The following is a 21,608-nucleotide window of genomic DNA, read 5'->3' on the forward strand; positions in this document are numbered from 1 at the left end:
TCTTGTTTCCACACCAATACAACTCAACCGTTCATGCTTCATGCATTGATTTAACCTTAACAAGAATATCTCTTTGAAGTAATAAATGGTGTGGTTAAGTCCATGTCACTTCTCTCTGGTTTTGGTATTTGTAGCGCGATGTGCGTGAATGTAAGTGACGTCGCATGGGTAATCAGTATGGGTGCCGTTTACAGATTTGCTTTCCAACCACTTTCAGGAGATGTCTTGTAGCGACTTTTTTTCCTTTCGTGTCCTCGTCTGCGTCCGCCGTAACCCTTTAATAGTGACCAGGTCGTTGTGAAGCATGGGGCGCTTTCTTAAGCTTGCAGGTAGTTGGATTCCGTGGGCGGACATTTTCACCGTCCTATGGTGGGCTTTTGGCAGGACTGTTTGGCAGGTCATTATAGTGCAGGGGGAGTACAGCAGTAACAGATGTAGACAAGAGACAGCCCATGCGCGGTGCCTCGAGTGGTTGCGCCTCTGCTCTTCGATAGTCGCAGCCATTGCAGAAAGTTAAGAGAAACGATGGCGCTCTTTGATTCGCGTGTGCCGTGGAAAGCCTGGAAATTCATGGGGAAAAATAATAGTTGAAATATCTATGTGATAGAGGTAGGCATTGGTGCACATTTTGTATTTTTTCCAAGGTTTATTGTTCAATTGTCCGCGGAGAAGCACATTCTCCTCTTTTCAAGGAAGCGACAAAAAACAGCTTAAACCAGTTGACCACAATGCGACAAAACTACGTGCAGGAAGTAGTAGTTGGTTCTTCTCCACGAAGGAATCTCCAAGACAACACGCGCTATGTCCCCAAAGCCTGTTGATGCAAAGTTCACACTAGTGCAAACTCTTGGAGCAAGATGTTGGCATCAGATGGTGGTTGTTTGTGCACACCTAGGCAATTTTAATGTATGAGATAAATTTAGGACCTATCATTGATTTCCTGCTTGTATGGGTTGTTTAGCAACTAATAAAAGCGATGATAGCTAATGGTCTGTAGCTAACCACAGTCAATTCATTTTTGCTTGTCATTCAATGGACCACGATCACAAGCCATTCGTGTACAGGGCGATGATCATTAGTAGTGCTCACGACTGTGATAGGGCGGTCATTAAGGCTTCGGTTAGAACTACAAGCTATTAGTTATTCACATCGATATCTACTCAGCTCGGAGATCGGTGGTAGGGCAAAGCTGCGGCAGTTATGGCTTAATGGTACTTCTGGAGAATTCATCCATTCGCCCAATTACGTTTCCCTGGCTCCTTATCTACCTTCGGCTAATATTTTTGTATTCCATGATACTCATTCCCGTACAGCTTTTTCAGTACTTTTCGTTATTTTATGAAGAAAGTTGCCTGTATAACGTTTTCCTAAAACTAAAGCAGATTCCTGGTAACCTTTATATATGCAGTGAATACATGTAGTGGAGCGACATTATCTGATTTTTGATACTCGTAGGGTATTAGCGAATAAGCTGCGTAGGAATGTCATACGTCGAGCTTGATTTTTCTCCTCTCAAATTTCGAGGGCTTTCTTTGACACGAATAAAGCTACCTTTCGCAGTTACGAACTTCATAACGCCATGCGTGAGACGCCGCACTGTGTCCTTGCCGAGCACCTCCAGGTTTACGTCAGTGCTCTGGAGGGCAGCCACAGAAAACACCTCAATAATTTCGGGATGAGTGGAATTTCTCAGGCAGATGGCGAATGACCCGGAGATTGTGGTGGCCACGGTCCATTCCACTTCCTGAAACAGAACATATAAAGTAGTTACCTTGGTTGTAGACATAGAAGTTTAATTGCCGACGCGAAGAACAGAACATGTTGGACAAAACGTGATTACCGGTGCAAGATGTCGCGTATCCCTACAAAGCAATAATCAGAAGTACAAAGACTGATGTATCGGCAATCTTTTCCGAGTTGGTGGTGGTAGTGCCAAAAAAGTGGCCCTTAGAAATCAGGGGATTGACTAGGAAAATTACGCTTACCGAAAGAAACTGCGATGGGGTTTTGGGAAAAAATAAGATATGTCTTTGGATATAGGAATGCATCAAAAAAATTAGCGTCAATTCACCCTGTGAATGTAGTTGGAAAGCAAAGCTGTAAACGGCACCCACAACGATTACCCATACGACGTCACTTAACTTCACTGACGTCGCTCTACAAATAGTGAAACCAGAGATGTGAAATGCACTTTACCACACCCTCTATTACTTCAAAGAGATATTCTTCGCAATGTTAAAATAATGCATGATGCATGAACGGGGGTCGGTTGAGTTGTATTAGTGTGGTACATGAGTGGAAACTGTTTTTTTTCTAAAATAAAGCTCAAACACGGTGTTAGACGGTCTCACTTCTCCGTCTGTGCCGTCGCCGACGGAGGCGACGAGTTCCGCGGCAGAGACACAGGAGGAGGAGGAGTGGCATGAGGAGGAGTCGGAAGAGGATCAGGAGGAGTCGGAAGAGGATCAGGAGGAGAAGCTCGAGGAGGAGGTGAGAATACTTCTGTAACAGCTCAGCCGCGGCAGCCCAGCTCGCGCAGCCAGAGCAGTGCACCGCGTGACCTCAGATACTGTCCCTAGCCGGGAGCCACGAGGCACGAGTCACGCGGCCGGCATTTGGAATCCAGACACCGAGCCGACAGCACCGCGCTCGGACAGGACCACGCAGTACCACCACCGGCGCCATGGCTCCCCCGTCTCCGACGCTGTTCGCCTTCTGCTCTTCGCAAGGCACTCTTCAATAAATGAAGGCGGAAAGTCATCTCACGTCCCCTTCATAATTGGTGACCCGGAAAACGAGCCCGCACCGCAGCTAAAGGCCTTCACGGCAACTGTCTCAGCGGCATCACAAACGCTACGTCAGCGTTGCGATCGCGCTCTGGGACACGTCAGCTATGGCTTTACCGAGCCGGTCTTCATTCCGAAGCTCATCCGTGGAGACGCCCAACCTGATGCTTCCGGGACTACAGGAGGTTTACGAAACAGACCCTCTCGTGTGGTTCACGCTGCTTGAGAGCCATTTCTTCATCCGAGGCATCAACGACCAGGCGCAGTGCTGCAACATCGCCAGCAAGGCTGTCCTAGAACGCATCGTGGCACAACTTCGGCTTCCACTGCAGAGCCCTAATGTGTACGACGACTTCAAAAAGGCAGTCCTGGTTCATTTCGGCTGGACGCCTCCCCTTTTCATCGTCAGCAAATTTCTCCTGCCGCAACAGCCCCAGGACCACCAACTGCCGCTGCGGAGACGCCCCGTTCAGTTCCTTCCTCCGCATCTCAAGAAAACACTGCGGCCTCACCTGACGCTGATACGCACTTGACTGCCATTTAAGCCCACGGAACCGTCAATACCACCACGAAGCTTATCAGGTTCGGTGAGCTTTTTCGTGAAGTAGATTACGAGAGAGAAGTTATCAGGCCCAAACCCTACCCTCAGCTACAGCCATTTTACGCCAAAGATGTGACAGAGTGGCTAGCTCAGGCCGAAGCGCTTTTTGCTGTCAACGGCATTACGAGTGATATTCCCAAGTGCAAAGCGGCGACTCGAGCCCTGCCAACCGACCGCCTGTGCATCATTCGCGAAAATCTTCTCTCTGCTCCGTCGGTCCAGTACTCCCAGTTGAAGCAAGCGATCCTCTCGCTTGCTTCAACTGGGAGTTGAAGCAAGCGAGAGGATCGCAAGCTTCAACTCAACACCAGGGCTCGCGATCTCATCACCGCCTAGCATTCCAGCAGCCCTGACTACCCGTAACGACGTGCCTGCAGGATCTCCACCATGTCTGTACCTCGTCATACCAGTGGGTCAGACATGCATGCCCAAGTGTGTCTCGGCCCCATCCTCGACTGCAACCGCGAGAGAGTTTATGCCATCTATACGTTCACCACATGGACAGACATCCAAGCCAGGTTTGGTACCCGTGTCACAACTGGGATCCAACAACAAGCACAGTGCGTCCCTCACTTTTGGCTGCGTCCCTTCGCCGACGTCGGAGACATCGCCATCAGTTCTCTGCTCCGCATCGCCTGCAGATACCATGATCACAGTGCCAACAGGGAACCACGCGCGGGACGCTGACCACTGTGTCTGCGCTGATGCACCAGAACGTGCGACTACCTTCACCCAAAAGAGAGGCATTTTAGGCCCTTCCACCTCCAATCCAGCTCCTTGCAGTTAATCGCAACGAATAAGCAGCACGTCGCCAGTTATACCTCATCAGTCAGACGTAGCTAAGGGTGCAAAGCCCCCTGAGTGCGGCAAGTCCAACGACCAAGGATTAGCCTCCACCGTCACAACCATCGAACAATTCTAACGCACAGACGCAACACCTGTAATTCAGAAGACGTGCCCACGCAAGCCTTTCGCCTCGGTTATCGGGTCTGGAAGAACGATGGCCAAGACTACGCACCAGCGGGTAATCTGCAATCATCGCAAACGACCACTGGCCCGTGGCTTCAATCATCAGTGCGAACGCAAACACACGGCAAAGCAGCAACACGTCAGGCACGGTGGCCAAGTGACAACCTTCCACTCCGAACGTCCTCAACTGAAAGCACGTGTTAAGGTGTGCTGATGTCCACCCCAGCGTGTTCGAAAAGCAGGAGCATTATTCTATTGTTATACGAAGCACCCGGCACCCAAACACACACGTGGTATCACCAGATACTCGTCAGTGCTTTAGTGCCACACCCTGTTCAACCAGAAAACCCTGTTTTCTTTCCCTCCTCGACTAGTCCTGCGTCCAGTGACTCGTCCACCGCTGAGCACCCTGGTACGACCACCCGAAATAATGGAAAACTAACGGACAGCTTCCATGGCCTCAGCCGGTCTGGACACAACTTGTAAATAGCGTACAGCTTGCCGTTCCCCTCCCTCTGGGACTGCAACTGGAATGAATTTGTATATAGCGTACAGTGTACATAGGACATTTTTTGTTCTCAATATTTTGCTCATTTCTCGTTCGTTCTCTCGCGTCTAAAACCGCGAGCCAACTGGAGGGGGAGTAGTTGTAACAGCTCAGCCGCGGCAGCCTAGCTCGCGCAGCCAGAGCAGTGCACCGCGTGACCTCAGATCCTGTCCCGAGCCGGGAGCCACGAGGCACGAGTCACGCGGCCCGCCGTTGGAACCCAGGCACTGAGCCGACAGCACCGCGCTCGGACTAGACCACGCAGTACCAGCACCGGCGCCATGGCTCTCCCGTCTCCGCCGCTATTCGCCTTCTGCTATTCGCAAGGCACTCTTCAATAAATGAAGGCGGAACGTCCTCTCACGTCCCCTTCACTTCTGTTCAAATTTCTGAACTGCCCAGAGTGCCTCCAGGGGAGTGCTTCCTTCTTCACTATAGGCCCTATTCAGTCCGCGCCGCCTGTGCTCTCTACACCAACTGAAGCTGGGTAGGCAGACAGTGGCTGGACAGCCGCATCTCCCATTGCTATTGTTCCTCAGTTGACGGAATGAGAGGAGGGTGCTCAGGGCTAAAGTCGCACACCCCGATTATGTGGCAGAGTGTTCCTACTTCTGAGCAAAATTTACATTGAGCGTTGTAGCTATGCGGGTGCATTAAGTGAAGACGCGTCGGGTGTGAGAAGGAGCCGGATTGTATGAGCCGTAGGGTAGTTTCTTGTTCTTTAATCAGAAGAAAGGAGTTGGTTCTGGAGGTAGCCACGATGATGGCGTACTGCTGCCCTTGATCTTGGGAAGCGTCTGTGTAAGGCGAAGGTATCTTCTGTCACATAAGGCGATAATGCTCGGTTATGTCCGTGAACGAGACAAGCGGGTGACTGTCCTGGTGCAGGTCCATAGCACGGGGGGTAAAAGTGCAGGCTTGGTGGGCGTATTCGTTGCCCTCCGTGGAAGCGTGAGCGGGTGTCCAGATAAGCTGAATGGAACCAATTCGGGACTGGTTTTTTAGCACACGCCATGCAGGTCGGGACACCACACGCGACTGGTAAATCCGGTAGGCTTGTTGGGAATTGGTGACTATACCTTACGAACTCCTGGTTGAGTCAGAGGCAAGGCGATGGCTGCCGCTTCTGCTGCCGTCATGGCTTCGGTCTTGAGTGAATCAGAAGCAAGGAGTTCGGTCTGGAGCTAGCCACGAGGATCGCGTACTGCTGCCCTTGATCTTGGGAGGCGTCTCTGTAGATAACTGCATGATTCCCACCGAGGGTGGTGTTGAGCGCTTGAGCCCGTGCTTACAGGAGACCCTCGTTGTGTGGGGGGTTCATTTTTCTAAGCAAAGGGGGCATCTTTAGTTCTTGTCGCCAGACGTCCAAGAGTACATCAAGTGGAGTGACATTTTGTGCTGACATTTTGTGCTTCAGAGCCAGTCTGGTGAAGGATGCGGCGACCCGCCGCAGTTCTGCTCATTCGGAACTTCTGAATAGAAAGATGGCCCTCTATCAGCTCTTCCACCGTGTTGTAGAGCCCCGTGCTAAGCAGCCTCTCTGTGGTCGCACTCATGCGAAGAGCAATGGCTTACTTCACCGCCTTTCTAATCAATATATAAAGCATCTTTATGCCCTTCTTGCTGAGAAGAAGACATGGGTCGATGTAATTCTCGAGAGGACAAAAGCTTGAACTAATCGAAAGGTATCGGATTCCTTGTGGCCTCGCTTCGTCGTGCCAACTCGCCTGATCATGCGTATGATTTTATTGATGCTGTGTTTGAGGCGCTGCAAGGATACGCCACTCTTGGTGTTGCCGTGAAGATGTAGGCCCAGGATCTTGACACTAGGGCTTCGAGTGGTGGCCTGGCCATCAAGGAGTATTTGAGTGTGTTCCTTGAGGTGTCGTCTGGCGTGAGGGCGGATTACAAGGAGCTGAGATTTTTTACATGAACACTGGAAGCCACAGGCTCTATCACATTGGCTCAATAGAAGTGATATTTTTATTTAATACGTACTGCGGACCACAATTTGCTCCAAGCAGGAGGGCATGGTACAATGCAAAGAGCAATAGAGCAAAACATACACAAAAAACGATGCACAGTTACCCAGTATCGCAAGTACTTCATTCGGTTATCTGGTTCCAGTCTGAAATGGTGCGTGGAAAAAACGAAAATTTGAACGTGTGCGTTCTCGCGAAGTACGGAGTTAGTGCATTTGGTTGGGGATGTCTTGTCGGTCTTGTGTTTAATGGAGAAAGAAAAGGGATTGGATCAAGGGCAAGTTTGCGATTATATAAAAGAGACAGAAAATCAAGGCGGGACTTCTTTCTACGATCCTGAAGGGAAGGAATATTATTAGCTAGCATTAGGTCTGTGGGGGAGTCCGTTCGCGAAAACGTAGACTAAACAAACCGAATGGCCTTCCGCTGAATCCTTCCAAGTTTCTTAATGTTTTGTTTAGTATGGGGGCCCCACACGATACTGCCATACTCCAGCTTCGGCCTAACGAAAGAAAAATAACTAAGAAGCTTTACGTTTGGAGGGAAATTTCTGAGCTTACATCTTAGGAAGCATTATTTCCGGAAGGCAGAAAAGCAAATATTATCTATGTGCGAGTTCCATGATAAGTTGCTTGTTAATGTAACGCCGAGGTACTTATAGCTGTCAACATGTGTGAGTGAAGACGATCCTAATTTATACACGTGTTCACTGGAGTTTTTCTTTCTTGCTACACAAAAATATACACTTTTTTCCAAATTTAATTCCATTCCCCATTCTACACCACTTACGCACGTTTTCAATGTGTTTCTCAAGTTCGTTCAGATCATTAGTACTTGTGACTTCCCGAAACAAAACACAGTCGTCAGCGAACAATCGAATTAGAACAGTAGGGTCAACAACAGTTACTAAATCGTTAATATACAACAGAAAAAGCAATGGTCCCAAAACACTACCTTGTGGAACCCCAGAGGTGACAGGAAGACACCGAGATTGTCATTCGTTAATTTTTACAAGCTGTTGGCGGTTGGATAGGTAGGCTGCAATCCAACAAACAAAAATATCCGGAATGTGAATGTTTTTAAGTTTTGCCATTAATTTGTCATGTGGTACCTTGTCGAATGCTTTTTTGAAATCTAAAAATATAGCATCAATTTGGCCATTGCTGTCAAGACACGCTGCAAACTAATGAATTATTGTCACCAATTGGGTTACCGTGGAATAACCTTTTCTAAAAGCATGTTGAAAATTTGTTAGTACTGCATTTTCGTCTAGAAATTCAAAAATCTGTTTGGAAATAATTTGTTCAATGATCTTGCAGCATTGAGACGTTAAAGATATCGGACGGTAATTTTGAAGGCTGGACCGGTCACCTTTTTTAAAAACAGGAACAATCAGAGCCATCCTCAAGTCACTCCGTAGCTTCCCACTGGATAAAGAAGTGCGAAATATTACAACCAGAAGCTTAGCAAGTAGTTCGGCATATCTGCGTAAAAAGACGTTTGGAATTTGGTCAGCACCACAAGAAGACTTGGTTTTCAAATTTAACAGCATATATAGTACACCAGAGTAAGATACAAAATCGGCGTCATAAATGCCAGGATCCGATATTACAGTGGACACGTTCGCGCAGGAGAAAACACACTGCGAAAATAACGATTGAAATGTTGAGCAATGATTCCAGTGTCCGAAATTAGGTAACCAGCGACTTTCATTTCCCTTACAGGCTGCTTTTTGTCAGTAATGTAATGCCAAAATTTGTCATGAAGTTTGTCATGATCATTTGTCATGAAGTTTGGTAGGAGTGTTTGAAAGTAGTAGTCCTTTGAGCAGCGCACTGTGTTTTGCAAAGCATTTTTAATCTGTCTGATGACGTCAGGCTGTGCATTCTTCTTCTTTAATCTTTTGAGTTTGCGTTTCAAATGTATGATTTTACGTGTTATCCAGGGTGTACGCTTGTGAATTTTTTTGCAATTGATCGGTATGAAGTTGTCAAGGCAGTAATGGCACATGTCCTTAAACCGGTCTCATAGGTTGCAAACGTCGTCACCGTCGAAATCAGCAAGACATATTTCTACATATTCAAGCACAGATTTGTCGTTAGCTCGTGAGTAATCTTTGAAATACCGCGTCGTGGACTTATCTTAGGAGCTTAACTTGAGAAGGGGTACAGTAAGGCATACTAAGTGGTGGTCAGATATTCCTGGTTCTATTTCAACAGAACATTTATCAAAATCGCGGGGAATAAATGCAAGATCCAAAACAGAACTACAGGGGCCCTGTACACGAGTTCTTTCGTTGACAACTTGTATTAGGTTATGTGTAAGCATGATATCAAACACTAGGTTTGTGCGTTTCAAAAATTCTGAACCAGCCATCAATCGTTTTCAGTCAATCCCCGGCAGGTTAAAATCCCTAATCAGAAAAATGTTTCTGTTAATATATTTTGACACGTGCTCTCGAAGTTTATTTAGATATTCCGACGAGGAATCAGGAGGCCTGTAAAGCGCGCAAAGAACGAAAGAGTACCCCAAACACCAAACCTTTATGCACAAGCATTCAAGTTCGTCGATATCAGGCAACAAAACGGCCTGTATGTTGTTCTTTAAAATAACGGCCACGCCCCCACCTCTGGAAGCCCTGTCTGGAAGCCCTGTCTTATTCTGCGATACGACGCGGGGAAGACGCTATCATCTGTTATTTCGCTTCGGAGCCAAGTTTCTGTCACTACGACAATGTGGGGGTCATTTTGAAGCAAGATAATTTCACACTGGTCAGTTTTATTTTTTAGACTACGAGCATTCAGATTTAGCAGGAGCAGTTGCTTTTCTTTGGTTGTCTTCCCATTATCTTTGGTTGTCTTCCCATTTGTCTTCCCAGGTTGACTATGTGGCAGCTCGAGCGGGTAGGGCATTGGGTTTCCTTCGTAGGAATGCAAAAGACTTCCCTTTAGAATCTAAAGACCTGCTCTACAAGGCAAACGTAAGGTCCATCATGGAATATGCATGCACAGTATGGGATCCGCCGACAGTCCGCGATAAACAGAAACTGGAAAGGTTACAAAATATAGCTGCGCGCTTTGTTTCCGGCAGATCGGGGGTTGGATTTAGTGCGACCGTAGCGAAAGACCAGCTAAACTGGGATTTGTTGGAAACCCGCCGCAAAAAATTTCGATTAAAACTTTTTCATGCAATTTATCATTGTCAAACAGGCATAGTACGTGAAAACTATCTCTTGCCTCCCCATTATACATCAAAACGTACCGATCACCCATTTAAGGTAAGGGAATACTTTTGCAAAACTCAATCGTTTCGGTCGTCTTTTTTCCCCCAGACTATTCGCGACTGGAACAAATTGTCCTATGACATTGTATCGGTTATACCAAATGATTCGTTCTTTTCGAATTTGGTGTAACGAGTTTGGTTGTTTTGAGTGTTTTTCTATTTGCGTTGTATAAACGTAACGATTTTATAGGTGCTTATTTGTGGTGTATATCTGCATTGCACAGATGTTTTGTGCGCTTGCAATACTGTAAGGCCGGTGTGCGGCGAACTGCAACCCTGTGTTATTTTGTTGTGTTCTTCCCCCCCACTGTAATGCCCCTGGCGCTGTGGGTATTAGATAAATAAATAAATAAATACTGTTAGGGGTGCTCCTGGGTTTTTGGTTGATTGGCCATGTGGGAATATTTTTGTTCACTATGCGTGGTTTAGTGCCTGTGCTTGTTGCCTCGTCACTGGACGATTTGGCTTTCGTTCGTCGTTTTTTTTGCAGAAGTTGCGTTCATCCTTTTCGGTATCCCAAGTGTAAACGTTGCTATTAATGAATAGTTTGTCGAAAACTAACGACACTTTTTCTTTTTTGTCGCGGTTCGGTTTCGAACTTGCCCACAGTTTACGTCTGATGTCTCGCACTCTACGGGAGAAATCTTCACCAATGGAGAAATCTGAATCTTTCAGCTTAGATCCTTGCTTAAGAATTGAGATCTTGTCGTTTGCGTCTTTTCTCTTAAAAATAACTGGTCTAATTTTGTTTGGTGCTGGCCTACCTATTCGATGAATGCGCTCAATCTTAATTGGTTCAAGCTCCAGTATGTCTTGAATTACTTCTTTGTTGACAACATGTTCAAGTGTGTCACTGGTCTAGTTTTCATTTTCCGGTAGGCTGTACAGTATCAGGTTTGATCTTCTACTATGGTTTTCGAGCTGATCAACTTCCTTTTCAAGTTGCTGAATTAGGGTACTCATAGAAGCTATTTCAGTTTGGCAAGCAGCAACTTTCTCCTCCAGAATCGCCAAGGCGTCCAATAGTTTCTTATATCGGTTAGTAGCTTTTATGTCATTTAGGTCAGCAGCGATACTTTCTAGCTGTTTCGCAATTTTAGCCAAGTCAGGACCAGGATTTGCCTTAATGTCTCCGCCCAGGAGGAGCAATTGTCGCAACAAGCCAGAAACATATGACACACCAGAAGACCATGGGCACGGCAGCACAAGAACGGGTCGCTTGAGCGAAAGCATTTTCCACAACGTTTGCTCACCTGTAGAAGGAAGACAAACGGGTTTTCAGACCACCGCATACTGGCTGTGCCGCCGTGCCCAGTGGCCGAGGAGTGAACAGGACGCTCATATATAGCCGGAATCCGCAACGGCGCCGCATGGACGACTTCTGGTATCAGTAATGCACGCGTGACTGATAGCTGCAAAGGCAGGTGGTCCGGGTGTGCAGTTGATGACCGGCGAGGCAAGATGCGGCTGGTCGCCGGGTGCAGCGCATGCGCATCTCCTACTTGCAGATCGGAACGCTCGGCAAAAAGGGGGCCAAGCAATCGAAGGAACTGTAGAAGGAAGACAAACGGGTTTTCAGACCACCGCATACTGGTTGTGCCGCCGTGCCCAGTGGTATGCCATGGGTTGGTGTGATCTTCCTTTAATCGCTATCGCGTGGCATTCAGGAGAATGCAGGGGGTGATATGAATGTGCAGCGGCAGATGTGCTTGGTGAGTGTACCACTTGTCTTCCCCCTCTCAAGCGTTGGCTAGTAGCTAAATCGGTAAGACAACGGGCTCTGGATTTCTTACTCTATTAGTTCCAGGTTTGATTCCTGGCGGTGCAAGTAAATTCTTTTATTTCTTCGCGAGAATTTTCTGTTGACCCCAACGGTCGCGAAAGAACCCTTGGAGGGTAGAGGTAGAAAGCTTTGCTTTAAAATAGTGTTGACTAACAGAGGTACATTTACAGGAAGCAGCAAACACTACATGAATGGTCACGTCGCAAGCCCCGGGCACAGTACGTTCACCATGGGCTTGTTCTTTTTGCACATGTCTTAGGCCCGTCAGCCAGCGGATGAAGCTCGCCCAGCACACTCAGGCCAACCTCTCAAATATCAAGGACTGCCAGAGGCTTACATGGAACCGAGTCCAAACCAGCACACTGCAGCCCTTCCATGGAGGCATGGCCACATGACGCCGACGGCAGCTCCTGCAAAGTAGTGACTGACAACAGATCTCTTCGGTGAGCACGGGTAAGTGCTATATGCCGCACTATATTAACCTTGCGTAATTGTTTCGGCACACGTTGCCAGAGGTATTTACAAGAGATAGCCGATGTCCTGTTCGGCCGTGCTCGCAAATATGTCGCTGTATTCCTTATGAATGTTTGTGTATGCTGGCATCTTGTGTCTGGGGACATGAAAACAAACCCCTGTCCTTCAGTAAAAGACATGGTTAAGGAATTATGAACGGGAAAAAGGCAATAACGTTGTTGGAATCACTCCTGACTCATTCCAACCTTTCCACCACGCTTTCGATACCGGGGGTGACAACCATGCTCAAAATATGGCATTGATTTCCGTACGACATGAATGATATCGTAAAGATTTCAACTACAGGTCTTCGATATCACAAATATTTCAATGACATGTCGAAGAAGCGTTATGACATGTCATTGATATTGTAAGGATTTCAATGACATATCGCTGTCCTCTGACATCGTAAAGGTCCGATGTCTCAAAGACCTCAATGACATGCCAAATAAGTGTTACGGCATGTCTTTGACATCGTAAGGCCTTCTACGACATGTCGATATGCTCGAACATCATAAAGGTCTGATATCGAAGTGAGTTGAACGACACGTCATGAAAAGATCGACAACATGTTTATGATATACAGATTTCAACAATGAGTCGTAGAACGTCGGCAGTTTGTCTTCAAAGTAGTCTTACGAGTGGGGCATATCGCACAAATCAGCCAGTATGTCCCGTGTTTTTTTAACATATTGCAGACAACACATGTTCTGCCTTGTCAGCCCTACAGGCACGCAAAGTACAAGAAACAGTACAAAATAAAGTACAGTACAAACGCTGAAACTTTGCACACTGAGTTTACTTAAACAACATTCACATTCATTGTTTCTACAGGATGCATAATTTGAACTCGAACTCCAGCCTCGCTGGCTATTCGTTAGCGACTAACCCAATCGGCTGTAAAGATGTATTTGAGGGCATGTAGGCATAGAGAGAGAAATACTTCATTGAGGTAAGGAGGACAGATATTCTTTGGGGAGACAGGGAAAAAGGTAGGGGAAAGCCAATGCTCCCTGTTCACACAGTTCTCTGCACATTAATGCAAATGCTTGCTGTTTATGTGGGGTTCACCGTTGCTTTTTTTCTTCTCACTTTTCACATATAAACCAGGCAGATGGAGCGTGTTTATTGAACTCTAGAGGATTCGGACACGTTTCGAGACCATGTTGAAGAAACCATTCTCAACAGCGCATTCTGTAATCATTTCAAGGGTTGGTGGATCTTCCCGCACCAGGCATATGTGTTCGGATTCGGATGTAGGTACCGGGCCAACGGCTAGAAGCTGTGCACAGCCTCTGCCGAAGGCGGGACAGAATAAGATAAGATGAAATAAATTTGGTGTGCCATCACAACCACAGTGCGGGCAGTGGTGGAGCTCGGAACCTGCAGGGGCTGTCCATTTGTAAATGACGTGAGGGGTGTAGCCCGCATTTGCGTGGACTTTGTTCGCGAATATTTCCCTGGAGCATATGCCTGGTGATAAGGTAGAGAACTCACTCCGGCATCGTATCTTGCAAGTGTTGTCGGCTTAGTTTCTTTAGATGCCGAAGCCGAAGTTACTATGGAAAGTGCTTGAAGTCGTTCCCTGGCAGCAGCGTGTGCAGTAAGGTTGCCATGTGCACTCATGGTGTGCCCCGATGTCCAGACAATGCGAATCGTGAAGCCTTCTTCTTATAGGTAACGTATCGTCGTCGTCAGAATGCGGGTTGCCGTGCTATTAGGCGAGAACATACGATTCAGCTTCCAATAAGCGACGTGGGAGTCCTTGATTATTCTGAACTTCTTGATAGAGAGGGTGGATGAATGTTCGCCAATGTGCCAGATTTCTCCCAAAATTCCCATGAGTTCCACTTTTTCCACAAGCCCGTATGTATTAGAGACGTGACGGGATCAATTTATTGGGAAGATATTCCTAGAGGTCCATACTATGGCCGCCGTTGTTCCGTGGACCGCAGCGTCCGTGTAAATGTCTGCTTCAACTTCGACCTTGTCGTTGACGAGGGCTTGAACATACTGCTCTCGGTCAGTTTGATGATTTCTCCTAATTGGTCTGGGACGCGGGATGCCGATCGAAGGTCACCCCCACGGAGGAATGAGCGGGAGACGTTCGTTTGGTTAAAATCATTTTTAGTTGATTCCATTCGATAAGGACTCGTCCTTGAGGAGAATGCTCCACACGGTGCGGGAGTCGCAGCTTGGTTTCCTCTATAAGGGTTGGAAGGGGCGGAAGTGGAACCACTTGTTGCAGAATATCGACTCGCGTGAAATTAGGAAGGCCACTAAAAGCACGGAGAAGATGACGATTTAGCTTCTGAAGGGCATTAACACTGGACGGACGTAGATCATACACCCGGAAGCCGTAGCATAATCATCCACGCGCCCCTGCACCAGCGAGCATGGTGAAAGCTTGTTGGTGCGACCCACCATATTTATTGGACAACCGGGTGACCTGGTGTAAAGTAGGGTCCAGGTCTTCCTAAGCTGGGCTACCGATTGTTTCGGGCTGTTGCCACCGCTAACGGGAAGACCCTGCAGACGAATAGTGCCACTATAAGATTCTATAAGAGTCTGTTATACTTGAAGAGAGATATTCTGGTCCTTATTTGGTGCACGTTTACGGTCAACGCTGAGCAGTCGCGTTTTGGCAGGGGATAACTGGAGTTGGAAGCGGGACAAACTGTTCTTCAGGCTGAAGATCGCAGCATGCAGTTCAGACTACAGGGGCTCTTTGGAAGGGAAATCGCTTGCCTCAGTCCATACCATGACATCATCCACATAGAAAGCAAACCGGGCGGCAGTTTCTTGCTCCAGAGTGCGCGCTACGCCACTGATCGCAAGATTGAAAAGTAGGGGTCCCAAGATTGATTCCTCAGGGACACCACTATCAAGATTGTAGGTGGTAGGCTGGGGGTTGGGATGAATAGGGCGGTGCTGCAGGAAGTTCCGAATCTATGCTTGAGCCTTCTCACTCGGAAAAGCAAACGCGAGGTCTTGTAGAATGCCTGGTTGACAAACGTTTTTAAATAATTTATTCGTATCTAGTGCGAGGACATATTCAGAAAATTCGTTGCGGGATATGCTATTATTGACAGTGAAGGGGTGTTTATTGGCAGGGAATGGTAGCGTTTCAGGTGACGGTATTCAGGTATGCACTGACAGGACTAGCCGGAGCGATGATTACGATGCAGCGAGCTATCAGAGATCGTGGCGCGTTCTCCACGAGGCCGCTGCTATCTCCTCGTCGTCTTCACAGTGCCCATTCACTACATACCCATTATTGCCCATGGCCACCGTATCAGAGCATACCCACACGGGGCATAGTGCGTTCTTCGCAGTGACTGATAGCATACTCTAAATGGGCGAATCTTTTGCACTACAATCCCCCCCGCGAAGAAAAGGAGCCATCCTGGCGACCTAAAGGCAAGATAAAACCATCGGTTCGTGGTAAGCCTTGAGACGGTCAACGTGCACAGTTTCGCGACCGCGACAACAGAGGTCCGGAGACAAAATGAGCGGCTCAACTACGTAGTTCACTGGGGATGCGTGCTCCATTACACGGTAAGGGCCGTGATACTTGGACAGTAACTTCTGAGCAATACCACGAACAGCCGAGAGTATTCACAGCCACACAAGTCAACCGGCAGCGAACTCAGGGGGCGGAGTTCCACCGTCGTGACGCTGCTTCTGTCCAGATTGCTCCTCGGAAGTCAGGGCCCTTGAGAGCTGGCGACACTCTTTGGCATGCCGAGATGCCTGTGACACGGGGGTACATTCAGATGCATCTGGTCGGTACGGCAGGATGGTGTCGAGCGGACATGACGGCTCGTGGCCGTAGAGGAGAAAGAAAGGCGAAAACCTTGTGGTTGCTTGAGTGGCGGTGTTGTACTCATAAGTTACGTACGGGAGAACTTGGTCCCAGTCGGTGTGGTCTGCCGAAACAAAAGTTGACAAGATATCGCCCAGTGTCCGAATAAATCTTTCCGTGAGCCCATTGCTCTGTGGATGGTAGGAAGTGGTGGTGCGGTGGATATTGTTGTGCTTTGCGAGCAGGACTTCAATACTTCAGATAGAAACATACGGCCTTAGTCGCTGAGCCACTCTCCAGGGGCACCGTGACGAAGAATGAACCCGCGTAGGAGCAACGAGGCGACCTCGCGGGCGTTAGTGGCTGGTAGTGCGGCGGTTTCAGCGTATCTCGTTAAGTTGTCTACCGCGACGACGGCCCAGCGGTTTTCGGAAGCCGTGTAGGGGAGCGGCCCATACAAATCGATTCCTAGGCGGTCGAAAGGTCGTACAGGACATGGCAGGGGCTGCAACGGAGCCGGCGGTTTGTTTGGTGGGGACTTACGTCGTTGACATTTTTCGCAGGAATGGACGAACCTGGTGACAAAAGTGTGCATTCCACGTCAGTAGTACCGCATGCGGAGACGTCCGTGTGTCTTCAGTACACCAGCCTGACCACAGTGCGCATCGTCGTGAAAACATGCGCAAATGTCTGAACGGAGATGGCGGGGAATAACGAGGAGCCACTTCCGGCCGTCTGCGTTATACTTTCGGTGGTACAGAAGCTCGTCACGAATAGCGAAGTGAGTGGCGTGTCGCCGCATAGCTCGAGGGGCGTTTGGCGAAGCAGGGTTTGTCAGAAAGTTCAAAAGAGAAGGGATCCAGGGATCCTTGCGCTGCTCGCGAGGCATGTCGTCAAGTGACCGAAAGGATAAAATTCCGTCTGTGGACGACAAAAAGGCACTGTCGGCGTTCACAGGAGAGCGTGAGAGTGCATCGGCGTCGGTGTGTTTGCGGCCAGAACGATAGAGCATTCGAATATCGTACTCTTGTAAGCGAAGGGCCCACCTTCCAAGACGACCAGACGGATCCTTCAAAGAAGATAGCCAGCTTAGGGCGTGGTGGTCGGTCATTACGTCGAAGGGCCTGCCATACAAGTAGGGACGAAATTTGCTTATGGCCCACAGAATAGCCAGGCACTCTTTCTTCGTGACAGAGTAGTTTTCCTCCGCTCTTGTGAGTGTCCGGCTCACATACGCAACGACGTATTCGTCGAAGCCAGATTTCCGTTGGTCGAGCACAGCGCCCAGGCCAACACCACTGGCGTCAGTATGAACCTCAATAGGGGCAGACGGGTCGAAATGGCGAAGAATGGGCGGACACGTAAGCACAGAACGGAGCTTTTTGAAAGCCTCGTCACACTCTGCATACCAATGAGCAATGTCGTTGGACCCGTTCAGAAGCTTCGTTACAGGTGCCGTTATCGACGCAAAGTTCCTCACAAATCGTCGGAAGTACGAGCAGAGGCCGAAAAAGCTTCGGAGCTGCCTGGTGGTGGTGGGCTTAGGAAACTCGGCGACCACACGAAGTTTGTCAGGATCCGGACTGGTGGCCTAAAATTGTAAGTTGATGGGCAGCAAAGCGGCACTTGTTGAGGTTAAGCTGAAGTTCTGCATCAGTGAGGCATTTCAAGACTTGTCGAAGGCGGGTGATATGCGTTTCGAAATCGGAAGAAAAGGCGACAATATCATCAAGGTAACAGAGGCAGATGTTCTACTTTAGGCCGCGCAAAATATTGTCCATCATGCGTTCAAACGTTGCAGCCACGTTGCAAAGGCAAAAAGGCGTGACGGTAAACTCGTACAAGACATTTAGTGTTACAAAGGCCGTTTTCGCACGATCAGCATCCGCCATGCGGACCTGCCAGTTGCCAGACCTTAAATCAAGGGAAGAAAAAAACTCGGCTCCTTGCAAAGTGTCGAGGGCGTCGTCGATTCTAGGGAGAGGGTAGACATCCTTGCGTGTTATTTTGTTGAGTCGGCGATAATCTACACAGAAGCGAATGGATCCGTTTTTCTTTGTGACGAGAACACCCGGTGACGCCCACGGGCTGTTGGAAGGCTGTATGACGCCACGTTCAAGCATGTCGTCGACACGACTGTCAATAACGCCACGTTCTTTGGCTGACACACGATACGGCCGTTGTCGTAATGGCGGGTGAGTTCCTGTGTGAATGTGCTGAGCAACCGTAGATGAGTGGCCCAAGGAGGATGTCTGGCAGCCGAAAGACAAGAGGAACTCTTGAAGCATGGCCAGAAGTCGGTTTCGTTCAGGCGCAGGAAGACTCTCGTCGATTGAGCGAAGGAAAACCGAGGTATCCGGGGCTGGAGCGGAGGGGTCGAGTAGAGCAAGTGAAACATCCGATGAGTGATCGGGAACGTCGGTGACGAAGAGGGCGTCAATCTCTTCTGCATGACCCAGGCACTCACTACGAAACCGTTTAGCTGGAGAGGAATAGGGGTCGGAAATAAACATGGAGCTTAACCCATGCTGCATTTCTAAAACTGCGAAAGGAAGCCGGAAGCATTGTCGGCGGCAAAACAGCTCGGAAGGGCTGAGCAGCACTGTGGCGTCGGGAACTGAGTCGCACAGAACGGGTCCAAGTACGGCAGAGCTAGGAGGAATGTCTGTGTCTTCGGCGACAACGAGGCTAAAAGAGGCCGGGGGCTCATCCGAGGAGGCGTCTTGAACTGAAAATAACTCCAGCTCAGCACGGGCTCAATCGATGACGGCGTGGTGGGTCGAAGAAAATCCCAACCGAGAATGACGTCGTGGGAGCACGAAGTGAGCACGATAATTTCAATGGGGTAAGTGATGTGTTCAATGGTGACCCGTGCTGTGCACGCAGCAATGGGCCGGATGTGCTGTGCGCACAGGTCGGCGTACTCACTCGTGAGTACACTCATTTGTACTCATTTGGTCTCAATCATCGTCGTACTCACTCGTGAGTTTGAGTACACTCAACTCACGAGTGAGTACGATGATGATTGAGTACACACCCACAAAAAAAGGTGAGTATGATGACGAGTGAGTACAGGCGTAAGTCCACTACTCGTGAGTACAGTACTCATAAGTACACTGCTATGATTGTGAGTACTCATGAGTATAGTATTCATGAGTATGAGTACTCACGAGTTTGAGTACTAATGAGTATGAGTACTCGTGAGTACACAGTACTCATGAGTACAATACTTAAGAATACTGGTTTTGCGAGTGGTTGCACTCTTGAGTATATTTCCGCGAACCATGCATTGGGTTTGTTTATTTGTGTTTAGCTTTTACCGCCCGGCTGCGCCGGTCTGTGTTATCTTCGTGCCAAGGGAAGCGCGTGTTCCATTCTTTCTTTCTGTGCCGCATGTGTTATCTGTTCTGATAGGGAGAGCATTCCGATCTAACGTGAACATCCCGGAATAATCTTCTTGCATCTACAATGTTCTCGCTGTGAATCGACGGTTCCAGAACCACGCGCGCCGAAAGATAAAAAGCCTGCAGAGCAGACGCCGGAGCATTCGATTCGACGACACTCGCCTGTGCAAGTCACTTTGTTGACCTGAAAAGTGCTGCTTCGCGTACGAGGAACTGAAGTTTTTGAGCCATGTCATCAACGCCGCGGGAGTCCTGCCTGACCCGGCGAAAACTTCAGCCATAGCGAACTTCCCAAGGCCGAAAGATAAGGGCGTGCGCACATTTCTTGGACTGTGCGCATACTACCGGCGCTTCGTCGCAAACTTCGCACGCATTGCAGAGCCGCTCACGCGCTTGACGAAAGATAGCACCGCTTTCAGCTGGGAAGATGACCAAGAAAAGGCATTCTGCGAGCTGCAAAAACACCTGCAAAGCCCGCCCGTGCTCGCTCATTTCGACGAAAACGCCGAAACGGAAATACACACGGACGCCAGTGATATAGGCTTGGGTGCCGTCCTTGTCCAAAAACAAAGCGGGTGCGAAAACGTAATCGCCTATGCCAGCCGTGGTCTGTCGAAGGAGGAGAAAAACTACTCTGCCTCCGAAAAAGAGTGCCTGGCTATTATATGGGCAATTTCAAAATTTCGCCCATACGTGTATGGAAGGCCATTCAAGGTTGTAACAGACCACCATGCGCTGTGTTGGCTCGCCAATTTGAAGGACCCCTCTGGCCGTCTTGGGCGGTGGAGTTTGCGCCTGCAAGAGTTCAACGTTACAATCGTCTACAAATCCGGCAGGAAACACTCCGACGCCGACTGCCTGTCCCGCGCCCCTGTCGACCCACCACCACAAGACTCCGATGAAGACAGTGCGTTCTTCGGGGTTCTTACGGAGAGCGACCTAGCCGCCCAGCAGCGTGCCGACCCCGACTTCCGAGTAATGATCGACTACCTCGAAGGACGAAACGTCGCCGTGCCTAGAGTGTTCAAGCGTAACTTACCAGCATTCAGCCTCAAAAACTCCGTCCTCGTGAAGAAGAATTTCAGCCCCGGAACAAGAACGAATTATCTACTTGTCATCCCCGCAGACCTTCGTGACGAAATTTTGGAAGCGTCCCACGACGACCCGTCTTCCGGACATCTCGGCACAGCTCGCACTATTGCAAAAATCAAGGCGCAGTACTTCTGGCCCCGCCTTACATCCGACGTCACCCACTGCGGTCGGAGTTCCCGGGACTGCCAGCGACAAAAAACGCCGCCGACAAGACCCGCCGGACTTCTACAACCGATCACCGTCCCGGCGAGGCCCTTTTAACAGATTGGAATGGACCTTCTAGGCCCGTTCCCGACGTCACGATCGGAGAACAAGTGGATTGTCGTAGCGACAGACTACATGACGCGCTACGCAGAGACCGCCGCTCTTCCGCGGGGGACTGCACAAGAAGTCGCCAAGTTCTTTATAAACCAAGTTGTGCTGCGACATGTAGCCCCTGAAGTCCTAATCACGGACCGCGGAACGGCCTTTACCGCGGAGCTGATGCAAGGAATCTTACGCTACAGCAACACGGATCACCGAAGAACGACGGCGTACCACCCCCAAACGAACGGGCTAACAGAACGTCTGAACAAGACAATTGCGGATATGCTGTCCATGTACGTCGACGTTGAACATAAGACTTGGGACGAAGTCCTCCCGTATGTCACGTTTGTACAATACAGCGACGCAGGAAACTACGCTGATGACACCATTCGAGCTTGTCTACGGAAGACGACCGACTACGATGCTCGACGCCATGCTTCCGCATGTAGAAGACGACTACCTCAGCGCCGACGTCCAAGGATACCTTCAACGTGCGGAGGAGGCCCGCCAGCTCGCACGAGTTCGTATAAGGGACCAG

At 49.0% G+C, this 21,608-nt stretch overlaps 1 protein-coding gene and 1 long non-coding RNA gene across 4 annotated transcripts in view; one reads left to right on the top strand and one right to left on the bottom strand.

Annotated features, from left to right (window-relative positions):
- Nucleotides 1-644: 644 nt before the first annotated feature.
- LOC144141182 (uncharacterized) overlaps nt 645-21,608 on the bottom strand; it is a 92,258-nt gene continuing 71,294 nt past the window's right edge. Inside the window, exons 5-6 of one of the 3 annotated variants that reach the window (XM_077672744.1) lie at nt 8,257-8,312; nt 1,622-1,744 (exon numbers count right to left, since the gene is read on the bottom strand). In XM_077672744.1, the coding sequence (XP_077528870.1) occupies nt 8,295-8,312 (18 nt within the window). In that variant the 3' untranslated portion in view covers nt 1,622-1,744; nt 8,257-8,294. Of the gene's footprint in view, nt 1,745-8,256; nt 8,313-10,976; nt 11,718-21,608 lie in introns of those variants that run through there. The other 2 variants (XM_077672743.1, XM_077672742.1) reach the window with 2 other exon arrangements.
- The window catches only part of LOC144141185 (uncharacterized), a 96,657-nt gene continuing 86,776 nt past the window's right edge, over nt 11,728-21,608 (top strand). Inside the window, exons 1-2 of the long non-coding RNA XR_013316465.1 lie at nt 11,728-11,932; nt 12,210-12,403. This is a non-coding gene — a long non-coding RNA (uncharacterized LOC144141185). The remainder of the gene's footprint in view (nt 11,933-12,209; nt 12,404-21,608) is intronic.

This window comes from Haemaphysalis longicornis, unplaced genomic scaffold (assembly GCF_048455015.1).
Source record: "Haemaphysalis longicornis isolate Haplotype H1 unplaced genomic scaffold, Haemaphysalis longicornis Haplotype H1 scaffold_6, whole genome shotgun sequence".
In the NCBI taxonomy this organism is placed as follows: domain Eukaryota; kingdom Metazoa; phylum Arthropoda; class Arachnida; order Ixodida; family Ixodidae; genus Haemaphysalis; species Haemaphysalis longicornis.